This window comes from Physeter macrocephalus, chromosome 2, assembly GCF_002837175.3.
Source record: "Physeter macrocephalus isolate SW-GA chromosome 2, ASM283717v5, whole genome shotgun sequence".
NCBI lineage: Eukaryota > Metazoa > Chordata > Mammalia > Artiodactyla > Physeteridae > Physeter > Physeter macrocephalus.
This window is the reverse complement of record NC_041215.1, coordinates 38,359,649-38,376,876: the sequence shown is the minus strand read 5'-3', so window position 1 is coordinate 38,376,876 and position 17,228 is coordinate 38,359,649. Positions and strand designations below refer to the sequence as shown.

General features: G+C 41.4%; 1 protein-coding gene across 1 annotated transcript in view; it reads left to right on the top strand.

Moving 5' to 3' along the window:
• The first annotated feature begins 828 nt into the window (after positions 1–828).
• The window catches only part of LOC102993837 (cryptic protein-like), a 41,151-nt gene continuing 24,751 nt past the window's right edge, over positions 829–17,228 (top strand). The window contains exon 1 of the mRNA XM_024115014.2: positions 829–976. Coding sequence (XP_023970782.1) covers positions 829–976 — 148 coding nt within the window. The remainder of the gene's footprint in view (positions 977–17,228) is intronic.

Here is a 17,228-nt window from a genome sequence, read left to right as displayed (position 1 = left end):
CCAAGAATAGCCAAAATAATCTTGAAAAAGAACAAAGATGGAGGACTCACACTTCCTGAATTCAAAACTTACTACAAACCTGTAGTGATCAAAGTAGTGTAGTCCTGGCATAAAGACAGACTTATAGATGAATAAGAGGGGCGGGGAGAGGGAGAAGGGAAGGCAAGGGAAGAGAGAATAGAATCGAACAGAATAGAATAGTAGAGTGGCCAGAAATAAACCCTCACAAACAAGAGTCATATGATTTTTTTCAAAGGGTGGCAAGACCATTCAGTGGGGAAAGGACAAATGGTTTCAACAAATGGTTCTGGGGAAAACTGGATAACCCCACATGGAAAAAAAATGAAGTTAGACCTTAGCTTACACCACATACAAAAATTAATTGAAAATGGATCAAAGACCTAAATGTTAGAGCTAAAAGTATAAAATTTTTAGAAGAATTCACAGGGGAAACGCTTCATGATGTTGGAACAAATGTTTGGGGTACAAATATCTGTTCCAAGCTTCTGCTTTCAATTGTTTTGTGTATATAGCCAGAAGTGGAGTTTCTTTTGTGCAGACTCACAGAAATTGTGCAGATTCACAATTTCTGGAGCACAGGGGACAAAGTTGATAAAATGAATACATAAAGGCGATATAGTAAATATATATTTTTACTTCTTCTCTTTCCTCTCCCCCAATCCCACCTTCAAATAATCTTATATTTTATACACATTAAGAAGAAATATATCTACTATGCTGTACGGTGACACGATGAGAACGCAGAGTGCTTCCTGAGCCGAACGTGTGCCTTTGTTCCTAGGCGAGGTGGCGTTGCATACGGCAGGCATGCCCCGGGTTACGTGGTGCCCGCCCAAGGCCGAGACGCTGGAGGACCCGCAGGCCAGGACCAGTGCAGCAGGGTCCCGCGCCAAGCCCCAACCCGTACCCACGCTTCACCTGCCGCTACTAGACCCCAGCCACTTGGCGTGTGCTGGTAGGCGGCACCACGTACTGTTGAATCTCTTAGCCAGAATTACCTGGAACTTGTGGAATCTTTTAAGAAACAAAGGCAAATCTCGCAATGTGAATTCACTTTTTTAAAAAATAAGTGTATTCTTCTGCCATTTTTAAGACAAGTTTTCTGTTAATGAGGCATTCCAAAAAAAAAAAATGAGACATTCCATTTTCCATTAATAAAAGTTTATGGTTAGAAAAAAAAAATTGAAATTTCTACTCTCAAACATCGAGTGGATCTCAGCAGACAGGTCCCTCTCTGCAGAAAGCAAGTTCAGTTTAGATTTTTTTTTTTTTAATGTTTTTATTGTGTTTACATAACATAAAGAAATTCTACTTACGGCCTCAAAAATGTTCTTGCACAAGCACTGGGAAGATACCTTCAATGTCTTCTGCAGACATTTCTTCTTGGTTTTGGTGAAGATACATTTCTCCCTTTTGCGCTTGGACCTCACATCTGCTCGTGGGTGTTGGGCTGACTAGCACTGTGTTTCGTCGCGAGGTGCAAGAAGAAAACAGTTTTCCATTTTGAAGGGTCTCACCTGTGAGGTCTTTATTGACATTCGTGCTGCCACTCAGAAAGGGGCTTAAGATTTCATAATGGTCTGCAGACATATGCTGAGGAACACAGATACAGAAGGAGCGCCACTGTTGTTGCCATACTCACACAAATGCTGGAACTGTTCTCTGAGGTCCCTCTTGTCCAAGGAAGCTGCCGAGAGCTAATCTTGCAAGGTGAAACACATGACAAAGCCAGCCAAACCTGGGATAAGTGTCTGAGGCCCTGTAGGTGGCGCCAAAGTCCAAGGAACGCTCACAAAATTCCAGCAGGCTCTATTTCCTCCAGTCTTTAAGGACACTCTTCATATTGTTCTGGAAGTCCCAGAGCCAGCCCTCTGATAACTGGACTGGGAACCTTTTCCCTTTATTGATTTCAAAAGGACGTGGGCAGAGATGAGAAGAGTTCCATACTTATCTATTAAGTTCATCTGGTGTCCCTGTCATTTAAGGCCAGTGTTTCCTTATTGGTTTCCTGTCTGGATGATGTGTCCATTGATGTTAAGTGGAGTGTTAGCGTTTCCTACTATTGCGGCGTCACTGTCAATGTCTCCTTTATGTTTATTAATATTCTCTCTATATATTTAGGTGCTCCTATGTTGGATTCATATATATTTACCATTGTAATATCTTCTTGTTGGATCAATCCCTTTATCACTGTGTAATGTCCTTCTTTGCTTCCTGATTTGGTTTTTATTTTAAAGTCTATTTTGTCTGATATGAGTGTTGCTACCCTGGCTTTCTTTCAATTCCCATTTGCATGGAATATCTTTTTTCCATTCTCTCACTTTCAGTCTGTGTGTGTCTTTCAATCTGAAGTGGGTCTCTTGTGACAGCATATATACGGGTCTTGTTTTTGTGTCCATTCAGCCACACTATGTCTTTTGATTGGAGCATTTAGTCCATTTACATTTAAAGTAATTATTGATAGGTACATGCCTGTTACCATTTTACTAATTGTTTGGGGGTAATTTTTGTAGTTCCTTTTTGTTCCTTTCTTCTTCTTTTGCTCTCTTCCCTGGTAATTTGGTTACTATCTTAGTGCTATGTTGGTTTCCTTTCTTTTGTGTGTGTGTATCTATTATAGATTTTTGGTTTACGGTTACCATGAAGGGTGTATGTGTGTGTGTGTATATATATATATATATATTTTTTTTTTTTTTAAGTCTCTTAAGTTTAAATGCATTTTAATGATGCTGCATTTTACTCCCTCCCACCATGTTTACTATTTTTCACTTCATATTTTACATCTTTTGTTTTTTGTATTCCTCAACTACTTATTGTGGATATAGATGATTTTACTACTTTTGTCTTTTAACCTTCCTACTATCTTTATACCTTTTCTCTATATTTGCCTTTATCAATGAGATTTTTCCTTTTGTAGTATTTTGTAGTATTTCTAGTTGTGGCTTTTTCTTTTCCACTTAAAGAAGTTTTTTTTAACATTTCTTGTAGAGCTGGTTTGGTGCTGTTGAACTCTTTTGGCTTCTGCTTATCTGTAAAACTTTTCTTTCTCCTTCAAATCTGAATGAGAGCCTTGTTGGGTACAGTATTCTTGGTTGTAAGTTTTCCCTTTTCATCACTTTAAATATACCGTGCCACTCCCTTCTGGCCTGCAGAGTTTCTGCTGGAAAGTCAGCTGATAGCCTTATGGGAGTTTCTTTGTATGTTACTTGATGCTTTTCCCTAGTTGCTTTTTATATCCTCTTTAATTTTTCCCATTTTAATGACAATGTGTCTTTGTGTGGTCCTCTTTGAGTGGATTCTATTTGGGACTCTCTATACTTCCTGGACCTAAATGTCCATTTCCTTCCCCAGATTAGGGAATTTTTCAGCTACTATGGCTACAAATATGTTCTCTGCTGCTTTCTCTCTCTCTATTCTTCTGGAACCCCTATAATGCAAATATTTGTGTGCTTGATGTTGTCCCAAAGGCCTCTTAAACTGTCTTCATTTCTTTTTGTTCTTTTTTCTTTTTTCTGTTCAGTGGCAGAGATTTCCACTGTTCTGTCTTCCATTTTGTATTCTTCATCTCTGTTTGGTTCTTCTTTATGTTTTCTAACTCTTTGTTAATAACTTCTAACTTTGTTCATCCATTCTTCCCCCAAGTTCTTGGAACAACTTTACAATAATTATCTTGAACTCTTTCTAAGGAGGATTGCTCCACTTCACTTAGTTCTTCTTTCTAGGGTTTTGTCTTGTTCCTTCATCTGGAACATGTTCCTCTGTCGCCTCACTTTGACAATTTGTTATTTTCATTTCTATGTATTTGTTAAGTTGGTTATGTTTCCCAACCTTGGAGAAGTACCTTATGTAGGAGATGTTCTATGCATCCCAGCAGCACACTTCCCTCTGGTCAGTGGAACTATTTGCTCTAGGGGTGCCCCCCATGTGGGCTGCGTGGGTCCCTCTGTTGTGTTGCACTCACTATTGTGGGTGGTCTGGCTGGCCCCAGTTTGGTTGGTTGCCAGGCCTTGCTTTGTGCCAGGCTGTGAGGTCATAAGGAGGCTAGCTACAGAGCCCTGGGGCATTCTGGGGCTAGTGCTTGCCCACTGGTGAGGCAGAGCCAGGTTCTGGGGTGGGTGATTATGGGCCCAGGGGTCCCAATCTGGTGTTGGCCCGTTGTTGGGTGGGGTCAGTTCCTGACATGGCTGACTGCAGGGTCCAGGGTGTTCCAAAGCTGGTCTCAGCCTGCTGGTGGATGGAGCTGGATCCTGGGCCAGATGGCTGAGGGGCCCAGGGGGTTCTGGGGCTGGTACTGGCCTGCTGGTGGGTAGGCTGGGTCCTGAAATGGCAGGCTGCAGGGTTGGAATGGTTCTGGTGCTGGTGCCTGCTTGTTGTTGGGCAGGGCCAGGCTAGTGTCAGCTCACTGTTGGGTGGAGCCAAGTCCTGGGGTCTCTGGCTGCAGGGATTTGGGTGTTCCAGAGTTGATGTGTCAGCCCGCTGGTGGGTGGGGCCAGGGTCTAAGGGTTCCTGGGGCTTGTGCCTACCTACTGGAGGGTGAAGCTGGGCATGAGGCCAGTATCAGCCCACTGGTGGGCAGGGCCAGGTCTTACGCCCTCTGGTGGACAGGGCCAGGTCCCAGGGCAGCTGCTTGCTCAGGGGGTCTTAAGACAACTATCCTACCAGTGGGTGTGGTTGTGTCCCTGCCCAGCTGGTTGCTTGGCTTGAGATGTCCCAGTACTGGTGCCAACGAGCCGATGGATGGGGTCAGGTCTGAGTGCTAACAAGCTGGAGGGAGGGTTCCAAGATGATACTTGCCAGCACCAGTGTCCTCATGGTAGAGCAAGCTCCTGCTACCAGTGTCTGTGCCCAGGGGGAGCTGCAGTTGCCTCCTGCCTCCGGGAGACTCTCCAAAATCAGTGGGTATGTCTGACCCAGGCTCCTTTCAAATTACTGCTTCTGTCCATGATCTTGTGAGATTTTGTGTGCACCCTTTAAGAGTGGAGTCTCTATTTCCCACAACTCTCTGGGTCTCCTAAATGTAAGCTTTGCTGGCCTTCAAAGTGAAATGTCTGGAGGCTCATCTGCCTAGTTTAGGACCCCCAGGCTGGGGAGACTGATGTGGGGCTTGGACCCCTTACTCCTTGGGGAGAACCTCTGCAATTGCAATTATTCTCCCATTTGTGGGTTGCCCATTTGGGAGGATGGGTCTTGACTACAATGTGACTCTGCCCATCCTACCCTTCTCGTCCTGGTTCCTTCTTTATATTTTTAGTTGTAGAACATATTTTCTGCTAGTCTTCTGATTTTTCTTACCAGTAGTTTCTCTGTACCTAGTTGCAATTTTGGTGTGCCCGTGGGAGAATGTGAGCTCAGGGTCTTCCTACTCTGCAATCTTGTCCACTCTCTTCCCTGTGTGATCTTTCCTGAATTCCAGGAGTGAGTGGCCAAGCTCTGATCTGGCCCTACAGTGCAGGCACAATGGAAGATTTCATCCCCCCAAAACCGTAGATGATGATGTTGCTAAGATTTCTGTATCTGCATAACCAGGTCTCCCCTCTCCTGATTTCCTGTCACATCTTCCTCACTTCCTTGAGTCCTGGCTCTTAGTGTCCTAATGTCCTCAAGGTCTAGATTTCTACTAACAGGCTGCTCAAGGCAAATTACAGTTTCTCCAACACACTACTCAAAATCATTCCTGCCGCCACTATATGAAGGCCACTCCCACTTTCCCGGAGTCTGTCATACAGAGTGAAGTAAGTCAGAAGGAGAAAAACAAATACCGTATGCTAACACATATATACGGAATCTAAGAAAAAAAAATGTCATGAAGAGACTAGGGGTAGGACGGGAATTTATAACTGATTCACTTTGTTGTAAAGCAGAAACTAACACACCATTGTAAAGCAATTATACTCCAATAAAGATGTTTAAAAAAAAAAGAATATTTAACACTGTATGACCATTTAAATATAAGTATTATATATACAAAAAAAAAACCTAAAAAAAAACCACCCATGTATTATCTCACAGTTTCTGGGTCTTGGGGTCCAGATGTAGTTTAGTTAGCTCAGTTTATCTTACCACTTCTCATATCACTCACCCAGGTTCTTTGGCTATTGCCAGAAACGTCAGTTCCTTGCCACATGTGCTAGTTGTGTAAAAGAGAGTATTTAAATAAGTGCCTTCCATCATGAACCACCTCATGTTCGTACAATGGCATTTGGGGCTGCAAGAGAAGCTCCTTGATGTGTCTGTAGTTTAGATGGGACAGCCCACATCTATATGTTTTTCTGTGGGAGTATAAATGGGTTACATCTTTTGGAATGACAATTTATAACAAAAACATTTTACTTTTTCATTCCCATTGATCCAATAATTTCACCTCTATGAACTAGTCCTGGTTCACCAGAAACATTGGAATCAACTACACACCTAACTGCCGGGAATAGTCAATGGTTAATAAACCTGGAGCCTCTGCACTATAAAATAATACCAAATCATTTAAAAGTCATCCACAGGATTATTTGTAATTACAAAAGAGATACTTATGATATAATATGAAGTATAAAAGTCTTAGGCCACCTACTTAAAGCAGAATTCTTAAAGGGTAGGAAATATATTTCAAAGTGATCACTGTGGTTATTTCTGAGTAGTGCAATTAAGGGTAAATTTTACTCTCTCATCTATATGTTTCTATAATTTCTATACTTTTATGGAGAGGTATATGATATATGTGTGTGTATGTGTATATATGTGCATATGTCTCTATATATTATATAATAAAGAGATATTTTAAAAATACAAATGGAAGAACAGCTTATAAGTGATAGATTATATGATTACTAGTGACAAAACTTAGTAAGTCTCATGGAAAAAATGAGGAGGTAATACTGTGACATCTATGAAAATTTACCACAGAAACAACAGGATGATTTTATGCCCGCTGGATATGGAATAGATGTTTATTTCAGGAAAACTTATGGCAAAGGTTTATACTGTGGTTACACAGATACATAAAAATGCTGACAATATATTAAGGTAGTGGGATTATTAATGATTTTTTTCTTTATATCGCAAAGGGTACTATTAAAGCAATTTTGTGATTAAAATTGCTTAATTTTGATAAAGGTTTGTCCTATGTTTATTCTTTCAGCAAATTGCTATTGAGGAATATTAGAGGAACTGAAAGATCATTATGGCCAATAATTAGGAGGGAACATGGGAACTGAGAAAAGGAGGAGGAAAAAAAAGATTGTTATTTGTGTTAAGAAATGCTCTGGGACTCTGGAAGGCAATGTAGAGGATTTGAGGAAGGGAAGTGATGTGATGAAATTTGTGTTTTAAGTTCACTCAAGCAGCAGTATATAGAAGAAATGCAGTGGATGAAAGCAAATCATGCCAGGGACGCCAGATGGGAGACGTTGCAGTTTTCTAAGCAAGGCTGATGGTGGCTTGGGATAAGGTGGTGGAAGAGGATGGCAAGAAGTAGATGAATGTGAGGGGTATTGAGAAAGGTGAATTGATAAGACATGGTGATTGTAAACAACTCTACACAATATGTGGTGCAAAAATAATTTTTTGAAAATAAAAATTGTACTTGGAGATGCTAATTTGTGCCTCTAGTGGAAATGGTGGTGCTAATGGAAGGCACTTACCTTGATCCTGGGTCTTGATGAGATGGTTGTGGGTGTCTATTTTTTTTTTTAATTAATTAATTAATGTATTTTGGCTGCATTGGGTCTTCGTTGCTGCACGCGGGCTTTCTCTAGTTGCGGCTAGCGGTGGCTACTCTTTGTTGCAGTGCACGGGCTTCTCATTGCAGTGGCTTCTCTTGTTGCAGAGCACAGGCTCTAGGCGCATGGGCTTCAGTAGTTGTGGCACTCAGGCTCAGTAGTTGTGGCACACAGGCTTTGTTGCTTTGCGGCATGTGGGATCTTCCCAGACCAGGGCTCGAGCCCGTGTCCCCTGCATTGGCAGACGGATTCTTAACCACTGCGCCACCAGGGAAGTCCAGTTGTGGGTGTCTAAGTAAGTTCCTTCCCATATGAGTACAAGGAAGAGAAATGTTATCCATCCTTTTCTTTTCCTGGACTTTGGAGACAAATGTTTCAAAACTATGGACCTGACTAATTTGTTGTATATTCCAAGGCTGTTTGAAAGGAAAACCAGGGAAAGAATCTGATGTAATGAGGGCCTGCTATGAACTAGGACCTCCATTTATGTAGACAGCAAATGTCCATCGAATGCCTTAACATTGAAGTTACGTCATTTAATCCTTACAGCAGCTTTGTGGAATAACCTATACTACCTCTATTTTACATGTGGAGAATGACACTCAAAGAGGTTGAGCAACTTATCTAATAATAATAATAACAACACAACAATAGTTGCAGTCATAAGAACCAGCACCTCTAAAGCAATACATGAGATATATACTATTATTATCTACGTTGACAATTAAAACCGAGGCATACTTTTGCCTCTTGCTGAAGGTCGCAGAGTCAATAGATACCAGAGTTGAGAGACAGATCTGTTTGATTCCAGACTTCATGTTATTAGCCTTTACAGTGGTGGTTCTCAAAGAAAATCCCTGGACAAGCAGCACCAGCATCCCCGGGAAACTTGGAAATTGTTGGGCCACACCAGATCTCTTGAATCAGGGACTGTATTTTAACAAATCCCCTAGTGATTTCGATGCCACCACCTACTATACTGTACTATAGCATCTCAATAAATAGCATATAGCAAAAGTCAGAATTTTACCATCCAAAGTCTATGTTTGTTTTTCCACTCTGATCAATGAGAAATTGCTAAAATTCAAATCCTTTGAAGGCAATTTCACAGCCCATGAGAGACAACTTAAAGAAAGAGAGAAAAAGAAAACAATAGCATTTTACTTGCATGTCATGGTTTGAGACAGTTTATCAGTTTGGAGACTCACATAGTTAGTCTTACAAATTGTGGTTTCCGTTTCATTTCTCATTATTCTGCATCTTAAAAAGATTGAGAAGTAGTGTGAGGAAGGGATCCGATGGGGATAGATGAGTGGCAAGGAGCCTTGAGACTGTCAAGTAACACGTAACACCTAAAGGGCAAGGTGGGGCCATAGGGCGTGAGCAGGTGACAGATGAGAAATAATGCAGAGGAACTAGAGTGGGATGTGGAAACCAAAGAATTTTGGAGAGAGGAATAGAGCACCATAAGAGAGAGGGAGAATTTGGGAGTGACACCAGCCTGCTAGCTTGGATGAATGGGCAGGAAAAAAAAGCTTGAAAAAGCATAAATAAGTTCAAAGTGGAACTGTGGCCTGTGGCCATCCAGTTGCTGCTCAGAGGACTCTCACTCATCCATCTTCCAACAAATATTTCTTGAGCACGCTCATGTGCCAGACTCTCTTCTAGGTACTGGGATAGATTAGTGCTTTGTCTCCTGCAAAACCCCCAAATCCCTGCCCAGGTATAGCTTACACATGAATGAGAGGAGATAAAAATAAACAATAAACATGACAAGTGAATTATCTGGTGTGTTCGAAGGTGATGAACGTTATAAGGAAAAAATTAGTGTAAGGTAAGGGAATTGGGTCTGGTAGGGAAAGACCTGGGTGGCAAATTTAAATGGGGCACTAAGGGTGGGCCTCACTTGGAAGGAGACCACTCTGAGCAAAGACTTGATAGAAGTTAGGAGCATTCCAGACAGTGCTGGCAGGCAAAATACAGGATACCCAGGCACATTTGAACTTCAAGTAAGCAATGAGTAATTTTTTTTTCATGTAAGTATGTCCCATGCAGTATTTAGACATAGTTATAGCAACATTATTTGTTTATCTGAAATGAAAACTTAACTGGGCATCTTGTATTTTTGTTTGCTAAATCAGGCAATCTGACACCAGGCAGAGAAGATAGCCCATGCAAAGGCCATAAGAAAGGAGTGTGCCAAGGAAAAGCAAAGGCCAGGGTGGCCGACTTCATGCAGGTGGGGATGGGGTGGGCATGTGGGCTCCTGAGGCCTGGCAGGGACACCATGGGGTTGTGGCTTCAACAGGAATAAGATGGGCAGCTGCTGCAGGTCTGAGGGCGGAGGGGTCTTAAACTGCCCTACTTGTTAACACTCAGCTGGTTGCTGAGTGAGACTAGACTGTAGGGGAGAAAGGGAAGAGGCAGGATGACCTCTGGGTGACCTCTGGAAAAGGACTGTATGTGCAGAAAGGTGGGTGGTCAAGATTCCTTAGCTTTTCTGTACTTCCAAAGAATATTGTAAATTTAAGAATAAAGAAAAGGAAGACACTGGGGTTGTTTGTGATTTCATGGGAAATCGTCTGGTCTGTCTCAAATTAGATGGTAAGCTCCTTTAGACAGAGACCAAAATCTCCTCTCCGGGAGTCTGCAAACACTTTTTATAAAGAGCTAGGTAGTAAATCTTTTTTAGGCTTGACAGACCAAGAGGCAAAAATCGAAGATGTTAAGTATACACTTACATGACAAGAGAGAAGACAAATTTCCACAAGATTTTATTGACAAAATTTGAAATATAACTGAGCATGATGTTTTGTGATATAGGAACACTAGTGAAAAGAATGGAAGTATTTGGGGGATAACATTTTGCTTAGTTGGGGTTCAGAGTTACTGTTTCCTATCATCGAAATTGATTGCAAGTGTTCATCTGTTACTGCTGACCTGTAATGAGATTTTACATATTTTACCTCTGAAAATGTTTCTTCACACAGGTAAGTACTGACAAATACTGATCCCTAAAGATATGGTATTGAGAGTATTTATCACTTGGAAGGGCTTTATAGAATTCTGCTAGATTCTCCTCTTGATATTTTAGCCTATCCTCTTGATATTTTAGCATGACACTGCAGATTAATCACTTCCAATCGAAAGTTAAGCCCCTCTATTTGCACAGGTAAATGGACTTTGAAATAAGGACATTTCCTTTGCACTTTCACTGAAGTCCAAAAAAACGTCAGAACTGTAGTTTCAGCTCAGAACATATGCCCACACAAATTTGTATGGGTTCTAATTTTTGACAGCGCAGGAGGTATATAAAGTAACTTGCCTTTACTTGTGATTTAAACATTAGCTGTTGTCTAATTGACTTTACTACAGTATAAGTTTCACACATAAGCTCTATTTTGCCCTGTAGTTTTAGGTTGATTTCATAGGAAACATCAAATCTGTAGCCAAAGCTAATTTCTTAATTCAACCAATGTTTTATAATAGTGATTGAGGGTGATTCTTCTTATTCAGAAAAAATTCAATTTCAGTCCTGAGCTCAAAAAAAAATCGCAATAACACTTTACAACTGCTAACCTATTGAACTGCTGTGTGGTTGAGCAAGTTAGGATATTCAGTTTCTACTGGTTAATAACACATGATAGATCCCAATATTTTCTGCAAAGTACCTGCTGTTGAATAATAAAATGAACAACCATTTGCTTTAAAGGGTTTACATTTTCAGAAGCTTTGTAAGTTTGCCCAACTAAGCCTTTTTCTGCTCCACAAGTGTTTTTACCATCATCAACTGTAAAACATCTTAACAGTTTCCATCAGGTTGTACTGAATTTTTGTTTTCTGAACCTCTTTGAAAATGTCCCTGCTCCACACACACACACTAGTTACAGCCTAATTCTTCAGGCGCTTCAAACTCAGTATTGGTTTCTCAAATAAACAGCACCAGGCTTATCAAGCAACACCGTTAGTCTTATCAAGGGCCAAAGAATACTACTGGAAAACATTTGCCTTTTTTTAATTGGCTGCTTTTGTTGTTCCCAATGTCCTCAACTCTTCAAGAAACTGTTATAGCTGAAAGATCAATAGTCTTAAATAAGTTTATTTTCAGCTACTGCAATAAATCAGTTTAATTAACTCACCATCAGTAAATGACTTTTCTTGTCCAACACTTAGAAACTTACTTTAGTTGCAGCCTCATTTTTATTTTTGTGAAGAAATTCTGCTATGATGAACGATTTCATTTAAAATTTTCCAATTTTTCTGGTCATTATCTTCCTGGCAGTGGGGAATGTTGTGGTGAGTGCTTATTCTGGTAAGGTCAACACATATTTTATTAAAATTTTTAGCCTAGTTGCTGTTGCGTAATAAACACAATGTTTTGCCATTTAATTGGATAACAAAATAATCCACACTTCAATGTGCCTTAAAAATAAAACATGGGGCTTCCCTGGTTGAGAGTCCGCCTGCTGATGCAGGGGACATGGGTTCGTGCCCCGGTCCAGGAAGATCCCACATGCCGCGGAGCGGCTAGGCCTGTGAGCCATGGCCGCTGAGCCTGTGCATCCGGAGCCTGTGCTCCACAACGGGAGAGGCCACAGCAATGAGAGGCCCGCGTACCGCAAAAAAATTAAAAAAATAAAAATAAAACATGAAGGCTTCCCTGGTGGCGCAGTGGTTAAGAATCCGCCTGCCAATACAGGGGACACGGGTTCGAGCCCTGGTCTGGGAAGATCCCACATGCCGCAGAGCAACTAAGCCCCGTGCTCCACAACTACTGAACCTGCGCTCTAGAGCTCACGTGCCACAACTACTTAGCTCGTGTGCCACAACTACTGAAGCCCGTGCACCTAGAGCCCGTGCTCTGCAACCAGAGAAGCCACCGCAATGAGGAGCTCGCGCACCGCAACGAAGAGTAACCCCTGCTCGCCACAACTAGAGAAAGCCCGTGCGCAGCAACGAAAACCCAACACAGCTGAAAATAAATAAATAAATTTATTTTTTAAAAAATAAAAATAAAATAAAATAAAACATGAAGTACACTATTCTGCCCTGGTCTGGGAAGATCCCACATGCCGCAGAGCAACTAAGCCCCGTGCTCCACAACTACTGAACCTGCGCTCTAGAGCTCACGTGCCACAACTACTTAGCTCGTGTGCCACAACTACTGAAGCCCGTGCACCTAGAGCCCGTGCTCTGCAACCAGAGAAGCCACCGCAATGAGGAGCTCGCGCACCGCAACGAAGAGTAACCCCTGCTCGCCACAACTAGAGAAAGCCCGTGCGCAGCAACAAAAACCCAACACAGCTGAAAATAAATAAATAAATTTATTTTTGAAAAAATAAAAATAAAATAAAATAAAACATGAAGTCCACTTTTCTTTGTTTTGACATGATGGGCAAGTATCAATAATAAAAGTAAATACAATGTCACAGTACATGGCACTGGGACAGATGTCTAGTTATAACCAAGTTGATGTAATTTTGAGTGCACCAGGCAGCTGTTTAAAGTGAAGAGAGTGCTCCATCCCATCTCTGCCTCAGTTACCCAACTCTGTGCAGTCAGTCGTGCTGAAGCAGCCAGAGACAGCACGTAAATGATGGAGTATGGCTGCTTGGAGCAGCCTGCATGTGCAGTAAGGAAGGCTCCCCTTCCTCTTCTGAGCCAACCAGCCACACCCACTCCAGCATTTACTTGTTGACTTTTTTATTATGGCCATCTGACTGTGAAGTGATACCTCATTGTAGTTTTGATTTGCATTTCTCTAATAATTAGCAATGTTGAGCATCTTTTCTCATGCCTGTTGGCCATCTGTGACTTCTCTGGAGAAATGACTATTCAGGTCTTCTGCCCATTTTTTGATTGGGTTGTTTGTTTTTTAAATATTGAGTTGTATGGACTGTTTTTTTTTTTTTTTTCATTATGCGGGCCTCTCACTGTTGTGGCCTCTCCGGTTGCAGAGCGCAGGCTCAGTGGCCATGGCTCACGGGCCCAGCCGCTCCACGGCATGTGGAATCTTCCGGACCGGGGCACGAACCCGTGTCCCCTGCATCGGCAGGCGGACTCTCAACCACTGCACCACCAGGGGAGCCCTGGACTGTTTTTATATTTTGGAGATTAAGCTCTTGTCAGTCACATCATTTGCAAATATTTTCTCCCAGTCCATAGGTTGTCTTTTCGTTTTGTTTATGGTTTCCTTTGCTGTGCAGAAGCTTATAAGTTTGATTAGGTCCTATTTGTTCATGTTTGCTTTTATTTCTTTTGCCTTGGGAGACTGACCTAAGAAAACGTTGCTATGATTTATGTCAGAGAATGTTTTGCCTATGTTCCCTTCTAGGAATTTTATGGTGTCATGTCTTATATTTGTCTTTAAGTCATTTTGAGTTTATTTTTGTGTATGGTGTGAGGGAGTGTTCTAACTTCATTGATTTACCTGAGACTGTCCAGCTTTCCCAACACCACTTAATGAAGAGCCTGTCTTTTCTCCATTGTATTTTCTTGCCTCCTTTGTTGAAGATCAGTCATTATTTCTTGGAGTCCTTTTTCAGCCTCACTCTCTTTGTCCTCTCTTTCTACTAGTCCAACGACATGAATGTTAGATCTTTGGTCATAGTGTCACAGGTCCCTGAGGCCCTGTTCATTTTTTTTTTTCACTATATTTTCTATTGGCCAGATTGGGGAATTTCTACAGTTCTATCTTCAAGCTCACTGATTCTTTCCTCTATCATCTCTAGTCCAATATTAAGCCCATCTTTTGAGTCTTTTATTTTGGTTATTGTATTTTTCATTTCTAAAATTTTCCTTTGGTTCTTCTTTATAACTGATTTTCCATTTTTTTATTTATGTCAATCATGTTGATAACTGCTCCTTGAAATATTTTTATGATGACTCCTTTTATATCCTTGTCAGATAATTCTAAAATCTATGTCATCTTGGTGTTGGCATTTGTTGTCTTTTCTCATTCAGGTTGAGATTTTCATAGTTTTTGGAATGACTAGTGACTTTTCATTGAAATCTGGACATTGTGGGTATTATGTTATGAGACTCTGAGACTTTTTACATCTTGTGTTTTAGTTGGCCTCCTGACAGCACTCCAGTGCTGCCACCTCCTTACTGCCAGATCAGGGGGGTGGGGGTGGGGGTGAAGTCTATGTTCCCACTGACCTTCTGCCAATGTCAAGACACAAATTAAATTAACGCTCACTATTTTTTCTTTAATTTCTGAAAATTGATCCAGTGGATAGAAGGAAACTATATAATTTTCAAGAGTAATAGGCTAGTTGTACTGGAGTTATTCCAAGCTTTAACAGTAAATTTATCAGAAGTCTTTCCAAGCTTTGTGAAAGTATCAGAGCACTAATTGTGCTGCCAGGAACCACAGTAGGCCTGCTGTAGCCAGGCAGGGCACACTGTGGCCTCAGGATACGTCAGAATCATCTTTCTGAAGCAAAAGATCTTTTCTGAAACAAGAGAAATGAGAATTGGCTTATCTTAATTCTTTCAAGAGACACTGAAAGTTAGGACTTCAATATGGCAGAAAGTTGTTAAAATATAAGGACATAAACTTGGACCTAGATGCAAGTGTATGATCCAACTACCTAAAACAAATAAAAACTTGGTAATGTGAACCAAAATAGAAAAAGTGCATAACAGTGTTAGCAGTGCTAGTCTTTGTAGGAAGGCATATCTGTCCTTTGACTATTCTCCTCCAACTCTGCTGTGAGGTACACGGATATTTTTATAATGAGAAAGATATGATAATTTGTACATTTAAAATCCACAACACAGTGTGTAGCTTGGTGTAAAGAAATGCTCAGGTCTCACAAGAAGTGAGGTGAGGTGAGCAAATGCAGATCCTTTAAAGTAATACTGGTATACCTGATCCAGGTATACTGGTCCCAGTGGTAAGAGACAGGCCTGTGAGATTTGCATTCCACTCCTCCACATCATTGCACTATTTTTAAAGAAAATCCTTTTATTTTTTAATTAAAATAATATATGTTCATTTTTAAAATTATACAATAGAAGTGTGTAAAGTGAATAGTGAAAATTCCCTTCTCCCTCACACAATCACTTATCCCCCCAGTGAACCATTTTTTCCACCCATGGAATAGTGTAAAATAGACACTTTCAAATCTTTTAGTAGGAAAGCCATTTTTATAAAATAAAAATTTAAATAGGCCACTCAACATCTAAAATATAAATTGGGGAGCTCTAGTAACCCCTCCACCCCCACTTGATGGTGTCAGAAAGACCTTGGGGAACATAGTGCTCACTCATCCAATTAGTATGAATTAATTATTGTGGCTTGAACACACAGTCTATAGCAGGCTCCGTGCTATGTGGAAGGGATATACAGAGAACGCTGTGGAGAGTGCCTTCTAGATGGAGAGACACACAAACAAACAAACAGCTACATACATACATTTCAGCTCGTGAGAGCACTCAGGGGAAAAATAAACCTGGTTGAAGAAGACAGGGTGAGATGGGCTGGGCAGTGGCAGCAAGGTGGAAGCTTGCTCTGGGAGGGCCTCACTAACAGTGATGTTTGAGCAAAGACTCAGAAGGTCGAAGCAGCAATTCCACGGACATCTGGGGAGAAGTGTCTCAGGTGGAAAGCACAAGTGCAAAAGCCCTGGTGGGAAAGTTCTCTGCATGTTTGAGGGACAGGCCTGGTGAAGGTGAATTCTGAGAGGAGGCAGAGGCACATGATGGTGGGCATTGAAGGCTACTGGAGGGCTTTGGCCTCTACTGCTAGATAGTTGGGACCCACAGGAGAGATTTGAGGTGAAGAGAAATATAATGTCTCTCATATTCTGAAATGAATAATCTGGCCACTGTGTGGGGATCAGTCTATGGGGTGGAGTTGGGGTGAGAGAAGGGGCCTGAGGAGGGCTGGCGCATTACCCAGGTGATGGAAGGGGCTGCTGCCTTACTCAGGCCAAGGGAGCAGTGGAGGAGGCTCTGAAAAGGGGGTAGATTCTGCACAGATTCTCAGGGTGGATTCTATAGTATGTGGCACCAGATTGGATGTGGGGTAACGAGAAATAGAAGAGTCCGGGATGACTCCAAGGTTTGGGTGTTTCCAAAGTGCTGGTTGGTGAGAAGAGCTGGTTGGTGCACAGTTCACAGTAGCAGGGCCCAGCACTGAAGCCAACCACTCCCCAACATACACACACATACATCACCCTTTCACATGCCTGTCACCAACTCTCACTCACCCTCTGATTAATACAAAATGCTTAACAGAAAAGAGGCTTGCCACAACTAAGTCAACAAGTTAGTGAAGAGTAAGTCATTGTTTTGTCTTTTTTACTTTAAATATGGTGCCATTGACCCTGTTACTTTTTGCACTCAGTTGATGCATTATCAAAAAATACCTAGATACAAGTGATGATGAAAACACCATGACCCAAAACCTATGGGAAGCAGCAAAAGCAGTTCTAAGAGGGAAGTTTATAGCAATACAATCTTACCTCAAGAAACAAGAAAAATCTC